The sequence below is a fragment of the Tympanuchus pallidicinctus genome, unplaced genomic scaffold, assembly GCF_026119805.1.
Source record: "Tympanuchus pallidicinctus isolate F22 unplaced genomic scaffold, pur_lepc_1.0 scaffold5, whole genome shotgun sequence".
NCBI lineage: Eukaryota > Metazoa > Chordata > Aves > Galliformes > Phasianidae > Tympanuchus > Tympanuchus pallidicinctus.
Window position 1 is genome coordinate 58,909,777 of NW_026294769.1, and position 20,805 is coordinate 58,930,581.

Consider the following 20,805-nt stretch of genomic DNA (forward strand, 5'->3'; position numbering starts at 1 on the left):
TGCAACTTTTGCAGAAGAAAATAGCTGCATATAAAATTCCCTGCTTATAAACTCAGATGGTTCTAAAAGCCATAACATCCCTTGGTACAAGGCAAGTAAAAATAGAAGTGACGTTTAAAATCCTGCAAACTGATCTAAAATGTTCCAGAATACCATTATACTAACAAGCCCCAGTACAATATAATTATAGTACTAATCTATACAAATTGGAGATAACACAGGTAGTTAAAAGTAGCCAATTTTATTCAAATGATTTTAAGATGAAACAATTGTCTTCTCCAAGTTAGACATACTTATCATACGCTTTTTATTCAAATGAAAACTGATAATTTTCCCGCTACAGAACTGTATCAATAGAATCCAGAGTCTTGAGTAGCCCAGTTAGGTGCCTAAAAACAAACAAAATAAGCATCAGTCAAAAATATGCAATACTCATTTCTTCTCCTATTAAGTTTCATACAACTTCCATCTAACAGAATCAACTTGCTAACTTCCCCTTTTTCACTGGTTGCTGACCAACATATTTTCTACTCCTGAGTCTGCAACCCTGTTCATTTTTCTTCTAATAATACTTACCCACAAATACTTGTATCACAAATGACACCGTCAGAGGAACACTGACTTACAACCCAGTATTGTCAAAGAGCACCAATGTGTGATGGAGAGGGTGATTTAACTTGGTGTTAATATTCAGAGTAATTCAAGTATAATTCACTCAGAAAAGATACTAGCTATTTTCATACATGTCACTCCTTAAAAGGTGTTTTTGGATGGTGAAAGGGACCATTTAAAAAAAAGAACAATCAAATGATTGAAACAAATAATTAGGCATTCTTTTTTTCTGTTTTGTAGTGAGAGGAAACAAGAGAAGAAAACAAGAACTGCTGTAAAAAAATAAACATTTGTCAATTTTATCAGTTGGTTCACTTTTGGCACCAGAACTAGAATTGAGCACGCCTGAGGAACTAAGGAACAGGCTAGAATTACACTTTTAACATCATTCACGTTCAAGAAAACAAACAAACAAACAGATTCTGAAAAATACAACTCATACTGACCTCTGATCTACCACTCTGATTCAATTTCTTCTCAATGTTCATAGCCAACATTTGGCTACGAAAAGACAGGCTTTTGGTCTTCTCAATCACTTGCTGATAAGGTGACACTGCATTGTTGCCCATAACTACATGGCCCTAAAATGCAATAAAAATAAGGAAATTTAACAGTAGTACATAAGCCTTTATTTTAATGCTCTGCTTTCAGAGCTTCTACAAAAGCTCTCTCTTACACAGAGCCAAAACACAGCAGTGAAGCTTACTGTAGTTTGTGGGCAAAGAAAAATGAAGTGGAACACACTACTTCTAGGTAAGAAATCACTTGGATCCATGCATGCAGTCTTACCAGCTTTGAATCCAGTTTGGCATCTAATCGTGCATTTCGAATTAGATTGACGATCCATCTTTCTGCTTCCTCAGGTGTCATATTTAATTTATCTGCCAACATACTAGAAGATAACAGGCTTATCAGAAGATCAAATATGGCCTCTCTCATGTTGATAAATATACTCAGAGCCTGTGAAATACGCATTAAACCAATACACGAAACATGGCACAGCACAAGGCTTTTCTTCACTGTTTTTATATAATTGGGAAACCTACTTTCCTTCAATTGAAATAACTTTAAAACATAAAATCCTTGTTTCCCTCCCCTTATATTTTTTCACCTCCTTAAAAAGGAAAAATCCTGTAACTGCTTGGAATATTCTGAATAAGGAATTCATTCCTTGAAGTACGTGCTTACTGCATATCTTATCTTTAACTTATATATTTATTTATATTCCTATTAAAGCTTGCCTACATAAGAATTCCTTGAAAAATTGTCTATTACGTTGTGGTGAGACTCCATAAAACAGCAACTGTTACTACAAGGGAAAAAACTGAATTCCTTTTACTCTTCTTTAAACCCAGACAGCAGACACATTTTAAGAGTAATTAGACCAGTAAAGCTGTTTGACTGTCACACAACTACCAATGAACTTTAAACTTCCAGAAACAAGGGCCACAAGAGCACACAGCTTGGTACACAATACATTGAGTCTTCATCATGCATTCAATGTAGATACACTACAGTATTCTGCAATTTCAAGGGTGATTAGCAGAGGAGGAAAACAGAGAAAGGAAAATGCTTAATGAAACAGGCACTCTTATCCAGAAATAATTCCCTCTGATGGTTGTTTCCTGTGGCTTCGCAGCCAACTCCTCCAGCTTCCTGCTGGCATTTGGCTCCCAGAGTTTATTTGTAACACTCATTCTTCCATCAGCTTCCAGACTGCGTTGACAAACATGAGGTAAGGGCTGCAGACATCACCAAAACCCAGCTGGTTACACTGGAGTTGCACAAGAGGTCAATTTGTCACCAATTTACAGGGTCTTGCTAAAACATTTTTCTGAACCCAAAAGCAATTTTATACTGATTACTGTTCTATCAATTATTAGCCAGTCCACATAGCTAGACTGCCTACTGATTCTTTATATGGTCTCTCCTTTTACACACTCTTATCTCTTAACTTTCTTCCAATTTCATTTCTGTCACAGATGAATATGAAATGAAGCAAGGAGAAAAATCAAAGTAACTTTAATATTGACCTCAGTCAGTGAAATAACAACAAATACACAACAAGGTACCTGGAATCTTACAAAGAAAAGGTAAGTAAAACCCAAAAATAGTTGCTACTGTTTCATCTGAACTTTTAATCAGTAGAGCACTTCAAAACTACAGTTATGGCAGACAAAGCAAAAGAACAGAAGACACAGATGTAAAATTTTTGTGGAATTATCAGCATATAAGCAAGGGGTACTGAAATCTCAGCAGGAAGAAACTACAATTTTTTTTCCCCCCAAGTCTTTGAATTTGTGCTATTAAGTACTTGACTAAACAAAGAAACTCTGAACTGAAAGAATAGTAGGGGAGAGCAAGCTAGGAGAATTCTCCTACTTTTCTGTTTGAGATATTTTATTAGAATCCTACTGATAACTCTTCCAGATGACCACACGAAGCGGCCACTGCCACAACTTCATGGATTAAGTTACCAACCTTTGCGATTTGGCTATGGAGACAATCAAGAATCAAGTAGCCAAGGATTTGGGTAGCATAACGTGAGGTGGCTCCTGCACCAAGTTGTAACTGGGTGCACAGACTTGAATCAAGTGACTTCCAGTGGTCACTTCTAAGTCACAGCACCCAAATTTTACTTTTTCCTTAACTTACAGTCCCTCTGCACTGCAGTGGGTGTAGGTGCAACATAGGCTTGTAGGGAAGAGCTCTACTGCAGAGCAGAAACAATTAATTGCTTGACATCATCCAGTAGATAAGTTGTACCTTTCTCAAGAGCCACTGAAGATAAGGTTTCTTAACCCAGTAGTCTTCATTAGCATGTATGTTTGCACAAGAAATTAGACCAATCATTCCTACTTCCTATTGTGGGAGACTGCAGTGACAACTATGATCAAAACCAGACTGAAAACTAGATTCTTCCAATTAGATAGAAAGTTAAGATGCACTCAAAGAATAAAGTGCACTTTAACTACTATGATGGGTTTAAGCCTAGTTTACTCCAATTATAACTTGTTTTAAGCAGAACACATGGAGTATGGATGCCAGCAAATTCCTGAGCAACACATTTTTCTCTGTAGATCCAATCCTCTTACACCCACTATTTGCCAACATAAGCACAGCCCTAGGAAGTGCTTCAAACCTCAAGATGACTTATGAGAAGGAATATATATCCTCTACACTCATGTACTATTAGTCTTGAAGGGACAAATAAGAGCTATAAATTGCTTTATCCATGTCTGTAGTTTACAAAATAAGCCTACCTCTGAAGAAGCTGAGCAAGTATGCTAAAATAGTTATATGGACAAGCATACAGCACACCTCTGTACAACTTCTGTACAGGTATTTTCTTCCTCCAACATGCACTTAAAAATCTTCAAAGTTACATAATGAAAGTAACAGAGGGCAGAGAAGGATATAAGGAAACTTACCTGAACTTCTAACTTTGAAATTCAAATTGACTTAAGATTCTAAATATAAAATAACAGGCAGCAGAACAGTCACTTTTCAGTAAAACAAAGGGCTTTTTAATGCTGGTAGTAATACTAAGACTTCAATCAAATTTTTAAGGCAAAAAACAACCCAATTTCAGCATTTGCTACAATTAGGCTCCAGCTCAGAGTTCCCTCACAGGCCACACTGAAGCAGCCAACACCACCTTAAAGTGCCTGGATGCGCAGCGCGAGGAGATAATCCTCTGGCAAAGTAACACAGCCAGAAAGCATTTTCAATCCTTCCAAACTGAATGCACTGAAGACTTATCCTAATTATAACTATGTTACAAACACCATTCTTCTACTGCACTATTAAATATGCATGTATTCAGTACTCCTGTCTACTGTATCATGTTTCATGCTGTTCAAAAAAAATAAAAATAAAGCTCTCCAGATTATTTCCACCCTTCTGTCTTAACAGGATGCTCACTTATTTGGTTCATGCTGGAAGAAATGCTATTTAAAGTTTTCCTCTGCATAAACAGAACGGTTACTGAACTTCCACACAGCCTCTATATATAAATAGACCTGTTGTGCTCTGTGCACTGAAAGATAAGATACAGAAGCATAAAGCATACTGAGCTCTTCGATTAAATACAGGCATATCAAAACTAATCAAATCACATTCTGAAATAATTTAATCTATTACCCTATGCTAAACATGGTATTTTAAACAGTAAACTAATTACAGGATGATTTAGCACTGATAAATTTAAAATTACAACTGATAAGGAAACTACGTCCTTTGGAAAAAAGTATCAGCTGCCTAACAGATGTAGTTAGAGAAATCAAATAAGCCTCCTATTTAGTATTTAATAAAGACATTAATATAAGTAATTTAATATATTTAATATACAGAAATAGCAGTTGAAATTGCTCATGGAGAGAGAAATGCAAGAACTCTGCTCAGCCAAACTTCAATAAGAGCATTCTGATGTGCCAGTTCCTTCAAATGAAGCCTAGAATGCACCAAGAAATACTTATGTACCCCACAGAAGCCCAAATCTAATGCTTGTCACAACTTGTGCAGAAGTTTAAGGCTTGAGTCCGTCATTTGAAACACTATGACCTAGTGCAAACTATCTCCTTAGTGATGACTGATTCCACATGAAGTCACCAGAAACGATATTATGCCAGCAATATCCACACCTAACTCAATTTATTACTTTCCTCAGAACACATCATTGCAATTATGGAATAAAGACACTGCTACCTCTACTTCCAAAACACACAACGAGAACAAACTAAAATATTTTTATCATGTGTGGTACAAAACTGTATAAACCATAAAGCAATAAATGCTCCATAGAGGATAATGTGCCACATACTTTGAAACATCAAACAAAGCTCACTATTTTTGCTATCATGAATCATTTCTTTCAGCAGAGACACCTGCAATGCATTAAAATGCATCTTCTAGGCTCTCTACTTATCACTTCTATGATCTGAGGTCTAATAAACTTCTAAGAATGACATTTAGCACTTAGTTTAAGAAAAACTATCTAACCATCTAACTTCATTAACAACGTGCGCCTTCACGGAAGAATCTTCTTCACAGAAAGATCATTTGCAGGAGATAGCAAGACCCTATGTAGTTTCGTGTATTCCAGAAACTCCACCCTTACAGAGCTTAGTTTACAAAGACATTATTCCAAAATTCTTATTTCAAAGTCCCTTCGTGTAATACTTTGATTCAAGTATTAGTCTCCTTACAAACATGGATGTAAGTACAAAAAAGCTCTGCTCACGTTGTTTAGTTCAGTTTACTACCTTTTAAGTATGCTTAAAACACTGCAGCAGAGTTAAGTTCTCAAAAAAAAAAAAAAAATCACCTTCTACCTTTGCATTGAACTTAATTACTTTAAGCACCTAACAAAATACGATCATTTTCCAGATACATTATTAAAGTAATTTTTGGGGCTTATCCTACTAGAAATGTTAACAAAAAGTCATCCTTTCAATAAGCTTACAAGGTTCTGGAAGAATTTTCAATCAAATTCTTCTATTTCTTAAATCAGGAAGCATTAAACAGCTTCCTCAGAGGGCCAGACAAACACCACTTGTTGCTAGTAGGTCTCCAAAACAAGACTCCACTGAATTGGATTGATTTACCAGCTCTGATTTCTGCTGTTTGGGGGATCTCTCCAATATTCTCCAGGAAAATTTTAAAGTAACATGGACATACAGAGAATGGAGGCATGCACCAACTGCAGCAAGATCTCAAACATGCATAACACCATTTTTTTGCTTAGTTTTTACAACAAAGGTATTGGAAAAGTCTGCTTTTAGAATATTAGTTTGAGGAAGTAGCAGACATCTTTGCCTATGGGAATATCATTGCCTTATAGCTGGATCATTCCAGTAATGCACAGGAATGAAGATATAATTGAAAAAAGCAGTACAACTCCAATCATTTTCAAGGGATGTGCAGTTAAGACATAATTGATTGACAGACCTATGGTTAGGTAAACAATTATTGTATTTGCTATTATTTACTTAATACTATCATTTTTTATCAATGTGTGCAGAAATGAATGCTTGCCTGGGTGGAGAAGGGAGGAGAAAAGACAATTTGTGTTAAATTTCATTAAAATCACGTAGCTTTAAAATATGACTGCTATAATTAAAACAAATCCCTTTAGAGCTATGCATCTAGAAAGACAACTACCTAATTAGGTTTTAGTTAATGAAAAAAATCATTACATTTGATGATTGAACATCTTTAGTACAAAAGTTTATGCTGTTTGTCGATCTCACTTGCAACTGATTTATCCGTACGGCTGTATAAAAAGAGCTCTCTTACCCAATGCTGATACACTGATGGATGCGACAGAAAGTCTCAAATATGAAGAGACGGGCATTCTCAATGAAGTCCTCAAGGCAGGCAACTAGGAAGAAATCATTCACAAGCACCTGCAAGCGTAAGGAGAAGAGGAACACTAAAAACAAACATCATGGAAAGAGTAATTTTTTTTGTCACTCATCTTATTTATTGATGGAACAATGTATTAAAAACTGTTCTCAGCATAATCCATGATGGACAGAAGAAGTCTGCATTTAAAATGACTTCTCATGAATCTGCAGATTGCTAAGTTTACATTACACACTAATCTGATAACTGAGGTTACCAAAACCTGAAGACCCCTGCAGTAACACACAGAACTTAACTACTCTCCTCTTACTTCAAGAGATTCTTCTCATTCTGTCTTATCACACAAGCCAGGTTCATCAGCAGTACAACTGTGCATGCTAAGTTCAGATAAAAGGATCACCAGCCCCTAGCAGTGAATAGAGTTACTAACCTTCTTATCTACTAAGATAACCAGTATCAGTCAAAAGTAAAAAAAAAAAATTAAGATCTGACAACGGTTTTCAGCTGTGAGAAGCATTAACTTTTACACTAGTCAACCCAAGCACTGCTTATCTTTAGCTACACATTTTACATGAATATACACTTACCTACCCTGATTTTACAGTGTTTTTCAATGTCACCATCCCAGAGCACAACACTCCTTGGAACAGAAGTTAAAGCCACCCATTTCTTCAATCTAACACTAACTGAGAAGCTGAAGCTCAGCCAGAAGCACAATCACTTACTTTATGTTCTAGGAGCTGACTAAATATAATCTTAAAGCTAACAAAAAAACACTGGCAGTGGAATTTCAGTTCAAATTTCAAGTAAGTTAGCTGACTTTTGAGAATTTCATACAGACCTGTAGTCAAAGAAAAAAATAGAATTATAGAGCTTACTGTTTCACACTCCCTCAACTTCTTCTGTGCACCATCAAAATCAAAGTTAACATACAGGCATTCCACAAATTCTGTGATGGGGTCCCTGTATGTGTAGGACTCCTATCAAAATAAGAAACACAACTCTATTAGGAATCACTGCAACAAGTTCACTTGAATATTATATACGTTACTCAAACAATTAGATACTGGAAAAACATCTCTTATAAGAGCCACATAAATGTTTTTAATAGTCTCATTAAATAACCACAAGTGCCACTTCAGTCCTAGCATTTAGGACTGCAACCTTCAGGTTAAGAAAGCATCCATGACTTTTACTCATCTTCTATCAAGCACTTCAGTTTATCAACAGATGGTAAGAACAGATATTCTTCCTAAGTTTCAATTTCAAGTCCAAATACCTCCATCATTCGATATACACAACAAGATAAGGCTTACACATATAATGCAACTTCTATACAAAGTACTCCATTTTGATATTACATAAGTTACTCAATCACAAGGCAGAAACAACAACATACACACATCTGTAAGTGTAAATTAAGATGCAAATACAACACCTTCTGGCATATCTCTAACAAGCACTTTACGACAGCTAAATTCAATCTGTTACTACCAGCTTTAGTACTTATAAGACCACCAGCGATTCAGTAAGTTACTAAAAAGGCTCTTTCAGTAGTAGATGAAATATTTTTCCTTACCAGAACTGTATTTATAAACCTCATTATTTAGGTTCAACATTTAGTTTTTACACCACTGTACTTTAAGTAATTACTGCTTATTATGTGAAAGAGCTTGGATAATATTTTCAGTTTAACGAAGATGAACATGTAACTGCCTACTATCAGTTCAATACTTGCAGAATCTTCATGTCGTAGTGTTTAGAGAATGGACAGACATGCCTATCACTACCAGCCTGCCATTAACACCGGACAAACCACTTTATTCAATGCTTCATTCCCCCCCTCCCAACAAGTTACAAGTCATCCTGCATGAACAACTTTCAGATCCATAAAATTTAACATTACAGAATTTGATATTATTCATCTACTCTGTATAGTTCATATTATGTAATATCACTTTATTAAACACATGAACTAGTATGGTATAATTAGTGTTTAAAGGTTAACTGCTTGTATACAAACTGCATGCTGATTTCAGACAAAAGCCTTTGCAATAAACCCCACAATCTCTACCAAGCATCTTGTTCCTTTTGTTACTCCAGTAAGATCCTAAGACTACTCAAAACTGTGAGAACAGAAGCATTTAAGAAGGGCATGCAAATCTGAATGTAAATCAGCATACAAAGACCACTTTTGAAATGTATCTTTTGTATAAAAAAAAACTCCTTGCAGTGATGGCTGAAAAAAATAGACTACGATTCAAAACCATGTCAAGCATCTTGCTGAATGTTCTGCACTTACAAGGGAGAGGGAAAGTAAAACTTGATATGCACATTTTACTCCTTAAGGAATGACTTCAATAAGAGGAAAAAAAAAAACAAAAACAGCACTGAATGTGTAAGCAGTCCCAGAACAAGCACATTAGAAGCCAGTTATGATTTCAGTGAAAAGGAACAGAAACTACTAGAGATTTCAGTTCTTACCTGCTGAATAACCTTGACGAGGTCCTTCAGCACTTGTCTACGCTTTCGAACATCCTTATTTGTTATGACTGCAGTAGTGAGATATCGGAGGATATGAGGGCACATAGTCTGAATTGCATTGAGATACCTAAAGAAAAAAAATAATCACAAAGTTCAGATAACAGTTCTCCATCAAAACATCACTTATGATAGACAGCTCATAAATCCTTCATACTATATGCCAGCAGTGTGCATTTAATCAAATAAAGAAGGATGATTTGTATTTGTTAACACTCTGATGATCTCTAGCTGGGGACAGGTAGAGTGCACCAGATAGTAAAGAAAGAGCAGTTAGCACTGCAGAAGAACAGTCCATATACTGCTGATAACTTCTCAGCATTAATCTGTTGTAGGTATCATACAGGCACAACAATTTAGTTCTCACAAACAACAGTAGCGTTTCAGTTTGCATTTTTATTCTTCTCAGATTTTCCTCAAAAACCCTTTTCAAATACATCTTAACAAATCCAATTAGGTAAGTCTAAAGGGCATCATCTTCCCCTACCACCCTAAAACATGCAGTAGGAGTGGTATATAACAAATATTCAATTCCCCAGAACACCAGGAAAAAAAAAAACAACAAAAAACAGTGCCAGATCTTACTGTTCTACTACCTGCCTCCCTGAAAAAGGACAGGTTATACAACCTTTCCCTTTCCCCCTCTCCTCCTCCCAAAACATGCTTAGAAAATAAAAAACAAGCATAATTACAACTTCTGAGACAGCTTCAGGGTGTGGACTCAAGGTGTTGGACAAGACTGCATAAATCATCTTTCTTTAATGATTCAAAAACCCCAGCAATACAGCACAACACAACTTACTGCGGTTGATAGAGAAAGAGGTCAATGATATTGTCTCTCCCTTTAGGATGATTAAAAAACACAAATAAAGACCAATGGATGAGCCATGTTCTTTGCTGAAGAGACTGCAGTGGAGAGCTGACTGACTGAAAGAAAAAAAATACAGCAATGATTTAAACAAAGATACTAAGACTTCAATTCTTAAAAGATCACCATGTTAATTTGAAGTTACTACATCCCTTTTTGATCCTGAGTTGTTTCTAGTTCTTCAGGCCACAGCTGAAGAAGGAACACTGCTTGGCTTCTCTACCTTTTTAGCTTATCCTCTTTTCTAAAGCATCACAACGTTTGCCATAGACTTTTTGCAGTGATGAAGCACCACAGAATAGGAACATAACCTTCATTTAAACCAACTAATATGGCACAAATAAGAATTCAAGTCTATACATTGCTGGATTTGCTCCAAAATTAACAGCAATTCAAAGGGCTGGAAAGCAATACGTTGTGAATGAATGGATATAACAAGTAATAATCACTCATGGGATCATAACAGCTAACTACTACGATTCTACCCAAAAAGCCATGGGAGTTTAACAACTAAATCAAATTTTAGAGTTTATTACAGCCATACAGGTTCATAAAAATTAGAAAATTTCAAAAAACTCATTAACATTACTTATCTGCCACACAAAATAAAGAACAATTCTGAGAGGAGAAGAAAAATATCAAAGCTCCTATTAAGATTCTGGTTTAGAATAGTAGAACATCAAGTTATTTCATATAAAGCCATTGAAGCCCAACAAGCAGACAGGAAGATAAGTTCTTAATCATGTCAGCTGCTTTGATTTAGTACTGCAGTCCAGTTCTTCCAATTCATGTTCCTGGTGCCCACCTGAACTCTCACTATCACATGGTAAGGAAGCTAAATTGACTGAAACCTGTTTCTGATAAAAAAAAAACTTTCTTGCATTTTTTAAGAATATCATTTTCCTTAGAACAGAGTATAGTTTAGACGCATACATCTACTTCCTTATATTAAAGGAACAGTATAACTCCCTGAAATTTAAGTAGCAGCTTCTCATAATGAAACCATGCTCTCAAATGCTCTCACATACATCCTTGAAGCACGTTTGGTTTCCTGGAAACACCTTAAAAGCTCTCGCTTTTTTTTTTTTTTTTTGCCAAAGCAATAAAAGAAAAGGTCATTTAAAAAGAAAGCTTCCATATTCCTTCGCCTTTTCTTTTCCAGCATCCTTTTGCTTTCTCACCACCACTGGAGGAATGCACAACTGTCTCTAATGAAGCACAGTAAACGGCTCTTAATGAGATTTCAAGCAATTCATATCAAAATTTGAGAACTAATAAACTCTAACCTCTCACCTCACTAACATGACCAAGATCGTACTTACATTGTTATCTATCGTCTCCTTCAATCTTGTGAGGTCTTCCATGGCTGCATCCCAATTCTGCATGAGAATTTCAGATGCCAGTTTCCCCCACAGTGAACTCAGAGCATTTCTGTCTGTTGCTGGAACCTATTTTAACAACAGCAGAGTTATAATCATTTTTTAAAATTATTAACTTCTGAAAAAGAGAAGAAAAATATTTTCTGGTAATATTTTTAACTTAAAGAATGTCAAACATGCACAATTCTCTCTTTAGATATATTTCATACAGCAATTTATATACATAAAGACAGCACTAAAACTTCTGAAGTAGAAACTAGAAAATCCTGAAAGACTCCCTGCTGCTGCAGTTCAACTTAAGAAATAATAATTAAATGTCATCTAATGCTCAGCCACTACTTCCAGGTTTTTCATACTATGCAAAAAATGTTTCCAAACCATTAGCACAAGCCTCTTAGAAAGCAGGTTCCCAAAGAACTTGTGATAGCAGGTATTAGTTCTTATGATGTGACTACTCTAAAGCTCTGCTAATGCTGCAACAATTTATTGCATTATAGAAATGCCCAGACCAACTCTAGCTTTGCAGTAACAAGCTTGTGTCCTAGAAGGGTAGTTCTGAGGTGCTAGTCCTGTGTTAGATTTATACAGGACTGGGTTTTGCTAGGTCATTGTGTCCAATTCTATTCACAGATCAGTTATAATAGCTTCTTCATAGATTGTCATCACACAGAATTTAGAAGAAAAGCTTTTCAGACTTAGTAAAAAATATATACATTAAAACTATTACCAGCATAAAAACAGTACCTGTTTTGAAATTATTTGACATAAAAGAATAATGCTAAACCTAGAAATAAAGCACTGAGAATTAAGGACATCTGCCCACAAATCGTTATTAACTAACTTACTTCCTCCCTCAGCCCATGAATCACACACACAGCACAAAATCATACAGAGAAGTTCAGCCTTATTATCAACATTTAGATGGATAATTCAATTCACTGTCACTCTCAACTCCATTTTCATTAAGATCTAATCTCAAAGTTACTTATGGTTTACAATCAATTTTAAAAGTTATTGCTATTTACTCTAGCAACATTTCACAAAGCTTAGGATAAGTTCCATGGAATCACACGGGTTCAAAATGAGAACAACATGGGTTCAAAGCAACCTTCAAGCCCATCCAGTTCCATCTCTGCTGCCATAGGCAAGGTTACCACCCACCAGACCAGGCTGCCCAGGGCCAAATCCAAACTGGCCTTTAATGCCTCCAAGAATGGAGCATCCTCAGGGCAAACAGTTCCAGCACCGCTCTCAGAGTAAACAATTCAGAACTTACCAGAACCCTGAAGAAGTACAGGTATTCTGCAGCTCCAGAGTAATTGCCACATTCATACTGGAATTTTGCATACCTGTAGAGTGTATCTAGGTACTCCTGTCTAAACTGAAAAGAAACAAAGTGTTTTCCTCACTAGGAAGAAAAAAAAATGTTTTTACACACCCCTTTTAATAGAAGCTTTGGAAAACCTTCAATAGCAACCATTACTATCTCTGAAAGTTATTGTGAACAGTAAGTACTATGCAAAACTACTTTAATCCACATCACTGAATTAGTGATCATGCTGGGGGAAAAACAGTTGAAGTTGTGCTTTACAAAGTAAGACACACGCTAGTTACAAGGATGCATTCTGTTTGTATAAAATGTATGCACTCAAAGACATTCAAATAGGCAGAATTTCTATTACTGAAGTATTCTACTAGCTACAATCAAGTCAGACAAGCCAAATCAGCAGTACTTTGCTGTTCAGTTGTTGGCTGTGGGGGAAATAGAGTGGAGATGTTTAGAACTGAATTCCAAAAGATATAGCAATAGAACACTTACACCATGCTTCTCAGCTAAGTAGTCAAACAGCATACGACCATCCCTAAAACAAAAAGATAAAAACTGATGTTTTCACAAAACAAACTGATTGCCACGTGCAACACCCTGCACACCAGCCTTCAACCATCAGAATCACCTAGTGTTAATTCAGAATACTTCTCCAGAAACTGTACAAAAGTAACTGCAATAGTAGTGAAGCAACCGTTCCTAGCATTATGAAAGTTTTATGTGGTAAAATTAACACAGTTTAAAATGAGTGCTACCAGCAAAAACTACCATCAAGAAAAAGTAAATTTGCAATTTGACAGCATTCTCAGCTTTCAGTATGAAAATTTATATCTGATTTAGAGCTCTTCTCAGTCCTGTTCTAATTCCATAGCAATTACTCTACCCAAGCAGTCGGGAGTTTAATAAGAGACAAGAGGGAAAAAAGCAAGTCAAACAGCTAGAAAGGAATTCTCCACCCAGTGTCAACACTTGGAAATAAGTGAGCAAACCTCTACCACAGACAGAGGCATCTGCAGGACACAATTGTTTATACCAGTGCATTTGTTAAATTCTAAACGTTTACATACAACCATATTTCTGAATTTCTTTTTATTTAGCATCCATAATAAAAACAACCACTCTTATTATGACAGTAGAGAAATTCAAGTGTCCTCTATACAAAAACAGGTTTATCTACAGCCAGTCTTCCATTAATGACCCCTGGATTTTAGATATGTGATATTATTGAGCAGTTCATTTTATTAATAGCTTTTTTTTGTCTAGTATTTGCAAAGGTTCCTGATCAGCTCTTAGAACAAAATTTTAGCACGCCAGTTTTTATCTGGTGATGTACTGCAATTATCTGACAACAAGCACCAACACTGAATCCATACACACAGTTTCTATTTGGAAATGTATTCAACTATCCTCTGTATTGCAACAAGGTGGTTCATATTATTAAAGTACTGTAAGAATGTTGCATTTTCTCTCTTCTAGTTCTCCCATACCTGCAGGTACCCTCTACTTCATTTCTTCTGAGAACTCATATTTCAATGGGGTGTGACAGACACAAGGACTCAAGCCTAGTTCTGAACAGCCTCTTAAATGGCATTTGATGAACACAGTTAAATCATATCTTGCTTTATAAAACTAAGTCCTTTTTTTACAAGCTAAGAATTGCAGTTCTCAGTATGACTTGCAGAAGATTTGGAAGAGCATCATCAGTTTCTTCCAGTGGAAGATTCTGCAAGGATAAGGGATGTTGACTATTTCTCTAGAAACATCTTAATATTCATTGATTATACATCAAGGAATCCAAAGTTGTCTCTTATTGATCTTTACATAATTTAATAGTGTTCTTTAGACAGATACTTCTTTTCAGTCCAATCAAACCCATTTCAACCAATATGTCCAATGACAGGGACCAGAACCTTCAGCAAAAAAATAGTATTTCTGAGTAGCAGAAACCATTCTGACATGCATATTCACAGAAGTCAGCAAGAGTTTCCTTACCCCCTGACATGCTTTTGCCAGCAAAAGCTTAAGTACTTTCTGACTATCAAAAGAGAAAATAAAGCTTCTCCCTGAAGTGCTAAACTAACCAATTTCTAATGAAATCCTGTTTCAAGTGTGCACTGAGAACCAATGCATTGCATCTCACCATTTCTGCATTGATAAAGACTACATCAGATTAAAAATCCTGGAAACAACATGCTGAGTAGAGAAAATGCACACTGTTCATCTGCAAGGGCCAAAAGGGGCGACTAAGCTTCTCAGCAAGTTGGGCGAGGATGGAAATAGGAGAAAAAGGATGGTAATCTGCACTTAGTTAAGTTCTTCCCTCAATTATTTCAGGTTCCCTTTGGGAAGACTTCTCAAAGGATTTCAGGTTGTGCATTTCACATTCATCTAAGAAAATTCCAGAATTAATACAATCCTCCATGCCAGGAGATGCATAGAGCTCACTGACAACAGATCTAAGCACTGGCTTCACCTACAAATTGAAGTTGAGCCTTAGATGGTCCATCTAATGTGGCACGCTACTCGAATCTTAGAGTAGGAAAGCTGAACAAAGGATCTGATGAGCTTTCCATACAAGGGTTAGACACACAACATAATAACAATGGCTCTAACATAAAGACAACCAGCAGTAACTTCCACTGAGTAAATACCACCCACCTTTCTGTTAAAGTCATGCAGTTAACTTTCTTAACTGTGATAGCTGATTTTTCACAGGGATTAATTAAACTTCAACCATAAAACTCACAGTCCTTACAGGCAGTATGTAGACTCTCGTCCTACTTTAATTATTCTCCAAATCAATTAAGAAATCGGACACATCTTTTTTTTTTTAAAAAAAGCAATTCCTAGCACAACCTCACATTCAGTTGACCTGTCCAAGGCAGGGAATGGAGAGAGTAAGAGGACATGCCTGAAAGAAACATATGCTACAACACCAGAAGGATGTTCAACTATAAAGCTTCTCAAAATGGAAAGACAGCATTCTACAGCCTCCTGTGGAAGGCAGATAAAGGAAAGAAGATAAATGATCTGTTATGAAAAAGTAATTTCATTTTTTTCAAACCTTATTTCAATTCCAAAAAATCCAGGCTGTACTGAATAATACCTGGCACTTGTCCACACTTGGTTCAGCTGAACATTAGTTGAGGAGATTTTTGTACAACAGGTAAAAGCAACAAAAAGCTGCTTAAGGCAACTTCAATCACCTCATCACAAACACTGCTTGCAATGGTTGAAGTAAAAACACCTTTCCTTGCAGTTGGTATACAGACAGCACCCCTACCATCAACACCTAAGAAGATACCAACAAGCCCTCATGAGGAAAATACATTAAAAGTTACCTAGTAGACTGCATTTGCCTTGTTGTCTCTGGGTCCTCAAACATCTTGACAATAGGCTCAGTTTCAGCTTGAAGCTGTTTCAGCTGTGCAACAACAGTTGTTCTCTTCTCACGCAAAGCTTAAAAAAAAAAAAAAAAAAAAAAAAAAAGAATTCCACATACAGATCGAGTCTTTGCAGAAACTAACATGTAATCACATTTAAATAGGTTTTCTTCCAATTGCTACCTAGCTTGATCTTCCAAGGAAGTCACAAAACCAGAGATACCTATGAACTTGTTGGCTTAACAAGTAGTCTCCACCATATGGTTTCTCATAGTGTGCACAGTTCTAATCAAACCACCCAAGAGCAGATACCTAAAATAGCCTTGGCTCAAGATAAGGTATGTTCAGGCTTCCACTAAAGGAGAAGCACCTTTTTAAGTAACTTTGCTCATTCCAAATAAACCTGGGGAAAAAAAAAAAAGTAAAAAACCTAAGCTATGATACTAATTAGATTTTCCTCTAACCAACCAGGTTCTAAAACTGGTTTTAAACTATTTTTAAACTATTTAACAACATTACACATGCTAACTGAGAACTCTTTATGAGAAATTAGTAAGAAAAAGTGGCCATCCAAGACTTCCATGTGCAATAAAACAAATAAAAGTCCAGCCCATGTGCTTAAAAACAAAACAAAAAAAAACCAAAACAGTAGCACCTTAGGACTGGAAATACACGCCAAGAAACATATGGGATCCAAGAAAGACAAACCAAGACCAAATCTTAGGAGATAATAGAACCCAGAAGCCACTGGAGAGGGTCACACACCAGGGCACAGAGCATTACAGTGAGTCCATCAGACTTTTCTTTCATGATTTCTTTCGTAGAGGATATCCAAAGTGGATAACACCATTATAGTGACCCAACCTAAATCCAGAAGTGACTTGCCTGACAGGAAGTATTCCAGTAAGGAGAAATTATCTCCAGCTTCAGAAGAATCTTGAGATTTTAAAAAGGGAAACAGATGAAAAACAGAAACATTCAGTTAACTTACTAACAAACGTTTTTCCCTTTCCCTGTGACTGGCTGCATAATCATAAGGTGATTATGGAAGGCAAGACATCTAAGTACACTAACTTTAGAAAATTTCTGCTACAGTAAGGTCTTAGCAAAAAGTTACTGCAAAATTGAATGAAGTCAGTAAGCCTGCAAGTAAAAAGAAATGGCACATACATACATTCTGTTAAATGTAAGCTATCTTTGCATAGGAAGTTCCACCTAAGAGTCGTTTGTTCAGATTGCTTGTGAAAGCATTAGCTCTGCTACTTCCTGTTCTTAGAAAAAAAGGCCAATATCAAATAAGTCATCATACTAAGATAAGTCCTATACTTCCAAAATGCATGCAGAGCCAAACATCATTAGCAAGATTAAAGTTGTTGGCCACTATGAAGGCAGTTTTCCCAATGGCCAAGTTCATCCAACTCAGGTGCAGCTATGAGCTTTCAAACCTAAAGAGCTTAACAACCTGCTTAAATACTTCACTGTAATCAGATGAAAAATATGATACTAATTACTTTTGAAGGCATGCTACTGATACTGTAACATTCTTCTCTAGTAGTTTAGAAAGTCTGGAGCAAGAGAAGAAAAATAAACTGCAGCTTTGAGAATTTAACAACCCTGAGATCACCTGATGGAACTGAAAGGTGAAGCTATCATTGTAACTGTTCCTTGAATGACAAAAGTGAAAACCTCTCATAACCTTCTCATAACTGGCACTATCAGCCCAATGGAGCACTGCATATACACCTATAAAAAACAGACAATGCTAACATATGACATATTTGATCAAAACATTCAATCCATCATCTGTAAGTCTTAACAGTTCTACGTATTTCAAAAGGGGCTATGAGTCTTTAGTTTGAAGAATCTGGAATGAGCAAGACTCAGGCAAAACAGCTGGAACCTGTACCCAGATAAGCAAAAACACCTGAATTTCTTCCTCCTAAGCTGCAGACTAGGCAAGCTGTAAACCCACTGCAGTTTAGAAAAAATTGAACAACTCCATAAGATGAACTAAAAGTGTGTAAACAGGGTGAAGTGCTTATTCAGAGAACAGCATCAGGAATAAGAAAGCTCACAATAAAGATACAATGAAAGAAAAGAAATAAAGGAAAAACAAACAAATAATGTAAGCTAAAAGTTAGTTATCTTATTTTTCTCCCCCCTAAGGTGCCATGTGGGAAGACTGATATTTTCTTCTTAAAATTTTAAAAGTCATGCAGAAGGAGATATTTTTCCTAATGATAGAACATTAAGCATTAGTTTTCGTATGCCTATAATGATTTAATTTGGACTTTCTCCTTCTAGAGAAGCAGCATTTATCTGTAGATACAAGTGATTAAGACCAGGTGTACGCAATGTTCCAGTATTATGCATTCTTTCCTTAACATCAAAGGAAAACAGTACTGAAGTTTGAGTGCCACATTAAAAATACTACCAGCTATTAATTTATAAGCTAAATAAATATAAAAATATTTCTTTATCAAATGAGCAACTTACCATGTGGAATTTCATCAGAATAAAGATTTTTGTACACATCCATAGCAAAATCCACCATGTTGGTATCACTAAGGAGATCCAGTTTTCCTTGAAGTAGTTCTTTTTCATTATATATCTGAAACAAAAATCATCAGCAGATTTCTTTGAATACTGCTAAACATTTACCATTTCAAATTATCCTAATTACCTTTATTGTTACCATTCAATTTATGAATTTTGTCCAACGAAATTATTTTAAACATCAACCTCTCAACTTTTCAAGGTCTGATACCTCTGTCAAGTGGCAGGGTTACCATAAAGCGTCTCTGTTTTTCTAGTACCAGTAAGACAATGCTAATTTCCTGCTATTTATGAATAGCAGAAACTTCAAAAGAATAGTTAGGAGACAAGTCATCTTTTTAGATGATCATTCCTAATGAAAGTAAATGAGTTACTTTGTGGGCCAAAGCAAATTATGAATTCTTCATGGAGAAAGCGGAGAGAATCCAACGTGAAAAATCTGACCAAGACTTAAAACAAACAAACCAACAAATAAAAGACACACCTGTTCTGGCCCCAGAACTTAAGGAAGCACAGCTCTGAGGGAAAGTTCAGTGAATGCTTTGCACAGTGCATTCTGACTAGTGTAGACTCAAGTTACTCAAGTTTAATCTCAAAAGATGCTCAAGATGAAACTTGAGTTGTAGCACAGCTTAATCTAAAATATGTCTACACCTCAGGCAAGCTGCATTGAGCTTCTGTAGTTGGGTCATTTTCTTTAAGTTTGTTTAACTTCTTAAAGGTCTTGGTAATAACTGAGCTATGCATTATAAATGTTAGGTCTTTAAGATTCAGGTGAGGATGTGAACTACCAAAAAACTCAAACATGCACATGTATGAAGGCTACGTTACACTTCATTGCATCATGATCTCTCAGACACAAAACTTAAGAGGTTAAGTTCAGCTTTGAACTGAAGAGTAGTCAAGATAACACACTGCAATAATATCTCTGCTTAACCTGTAGTGGTTCACAAATGCCAAAACACAAAAAACACCCCGGAGATGACTGTTACCAACTCAAACCCACACCCCAGACAGAAGAACTCGGCAGGCCATGTTGTCCCATACATGCATGTTGGGCTAGCTTATTTTTATGGCACCCATAATAGTACGCACTTCAAAATCCAAACTTGGGCAGCCTTGCACTTTTTGTCTCCTTTTTAAGACACTGGAACTAAGTACTTTAAGTAATTTTGATTGACACAAGTCCAGCGTGAAGCACCTCTGGCACAACCAGGTTTCACACGGGGATCCAGCTTCACACCCACAAAAACAACGAGGGATGGGACGCGGCGGGTCCTGCACTTGATCTGAGCGCAGAAATAAAACCAGAGCGGCAACGCTTCATCGCAGAGGCCGGTAAGTAACGCCGCCCGGGCCCCATGGCCCAGCGCCGCTGACAGCCATACCTGGGGAGCGGCCCGCACCATCACAGAGCGACGGAGAGCGAGCGGCCACGCGAGGCACAGCTCCCGCCCTCCCGCTTCCTCCCCACGCAGCGCACTCCCCGAGCCGGCGCAGGAGCGGGCCGCGCCCACAGGGCCCCGGCGAGGCAGAGGCACCGGCGGCACCCGGCACCGATACACCGATACACCGTTCCTCGCCGCTCGTCCGCTCCAGAGCCGGCTCCCTCGCACTTAGAGCACGCGCGTACCTCCTTGACAGAGAGGAACTCCAGCAGCGGGAAGACCAGGTGTCGGTCCAAGAAGTGCGCGATCTTCGTGGTCAGGTCGTACTCCGCCATCTTGGTGCGGGAAAGAAAGAGGCGGGGCGAACGCCGGCACGCGAGGAAGC

At 37.0% G+C, this 20,805-nt stretch overlaps 1 protein-coding gene across 2 annotated transcripts; it reads right to left on the reverse strand.

Annotated features, from left to right (window-relative positions):
• Positions 1 to 225: 225 nt before the first annotated feature.
• On the reverse strand, positions 226 to 20,782 carry EIF3E (eukaryotic translation initiation factor 3 subunit E). 2 transcript variants are annotated; one of them, XM_052704421.1, is made up of 14 exons: positions 20,666 to 20,782; positions 18,973 to 19,087; positions 17,362 to 17,412; positions 16,435 to 16,552; positions 13,586 to 13,628; positions 13,043 to 13,147; positions 11,710 to 11,835; positions 10,322 to 10,446; positions 9,463 to 9,589; positions 7,857 to 7,958; positions 6,910 to 7,019; positions 1,402 to 1,504; positions 1,059 to 1,193; positions 226 to 389 (listed from the first exon to the last, which is right to left on the reverse strand). In XM_052704421.1, exons 1-14 carry the CDS (start codon positions 20,753 to 20,755, stop codon positions 351 to 353), a joined length of 1,389 nt encoding a protein of 462 aa, XP_052560381.1. In that variant the 5' UTR covers positions 20,756 to 20,782; the 3' UTR covers positions 226 to 350. The 2 variants fall into 2 exon arrangements, with proteins under 2 accessions (XP_052560381.1, XP_052560382.1); XM_052704422.1 differs by lacking the exon at positions 17,362 to 17,412.
• Between the last annotated feature and the right edge of the window lie 23 nt (positions 20,783 to 20,805).

Coding starts and splice junctions, on each gene's coding strand:
- EIF3E (XM_052704421.1), bottom strand. CDS start 20,755: ATGGCGGAGTACGACCTGACCACGAAGATCGCGCACTTCTTGGACCGA. Junction 16,553..17,361: donor ACTGGAATACTTCCTGTCAG/GCAAGTCACTTC, acceptor TTTTTTTTTAAG/CTTTGCGTGAGAAGAGAACA. Junction 390..1,058: donor ATCAGAGTGGTAGATCAGAG/GTCAGTATGAGT, acceptor GTTTGTTTTTAG/GCACCTAACTGGGCTACTCA.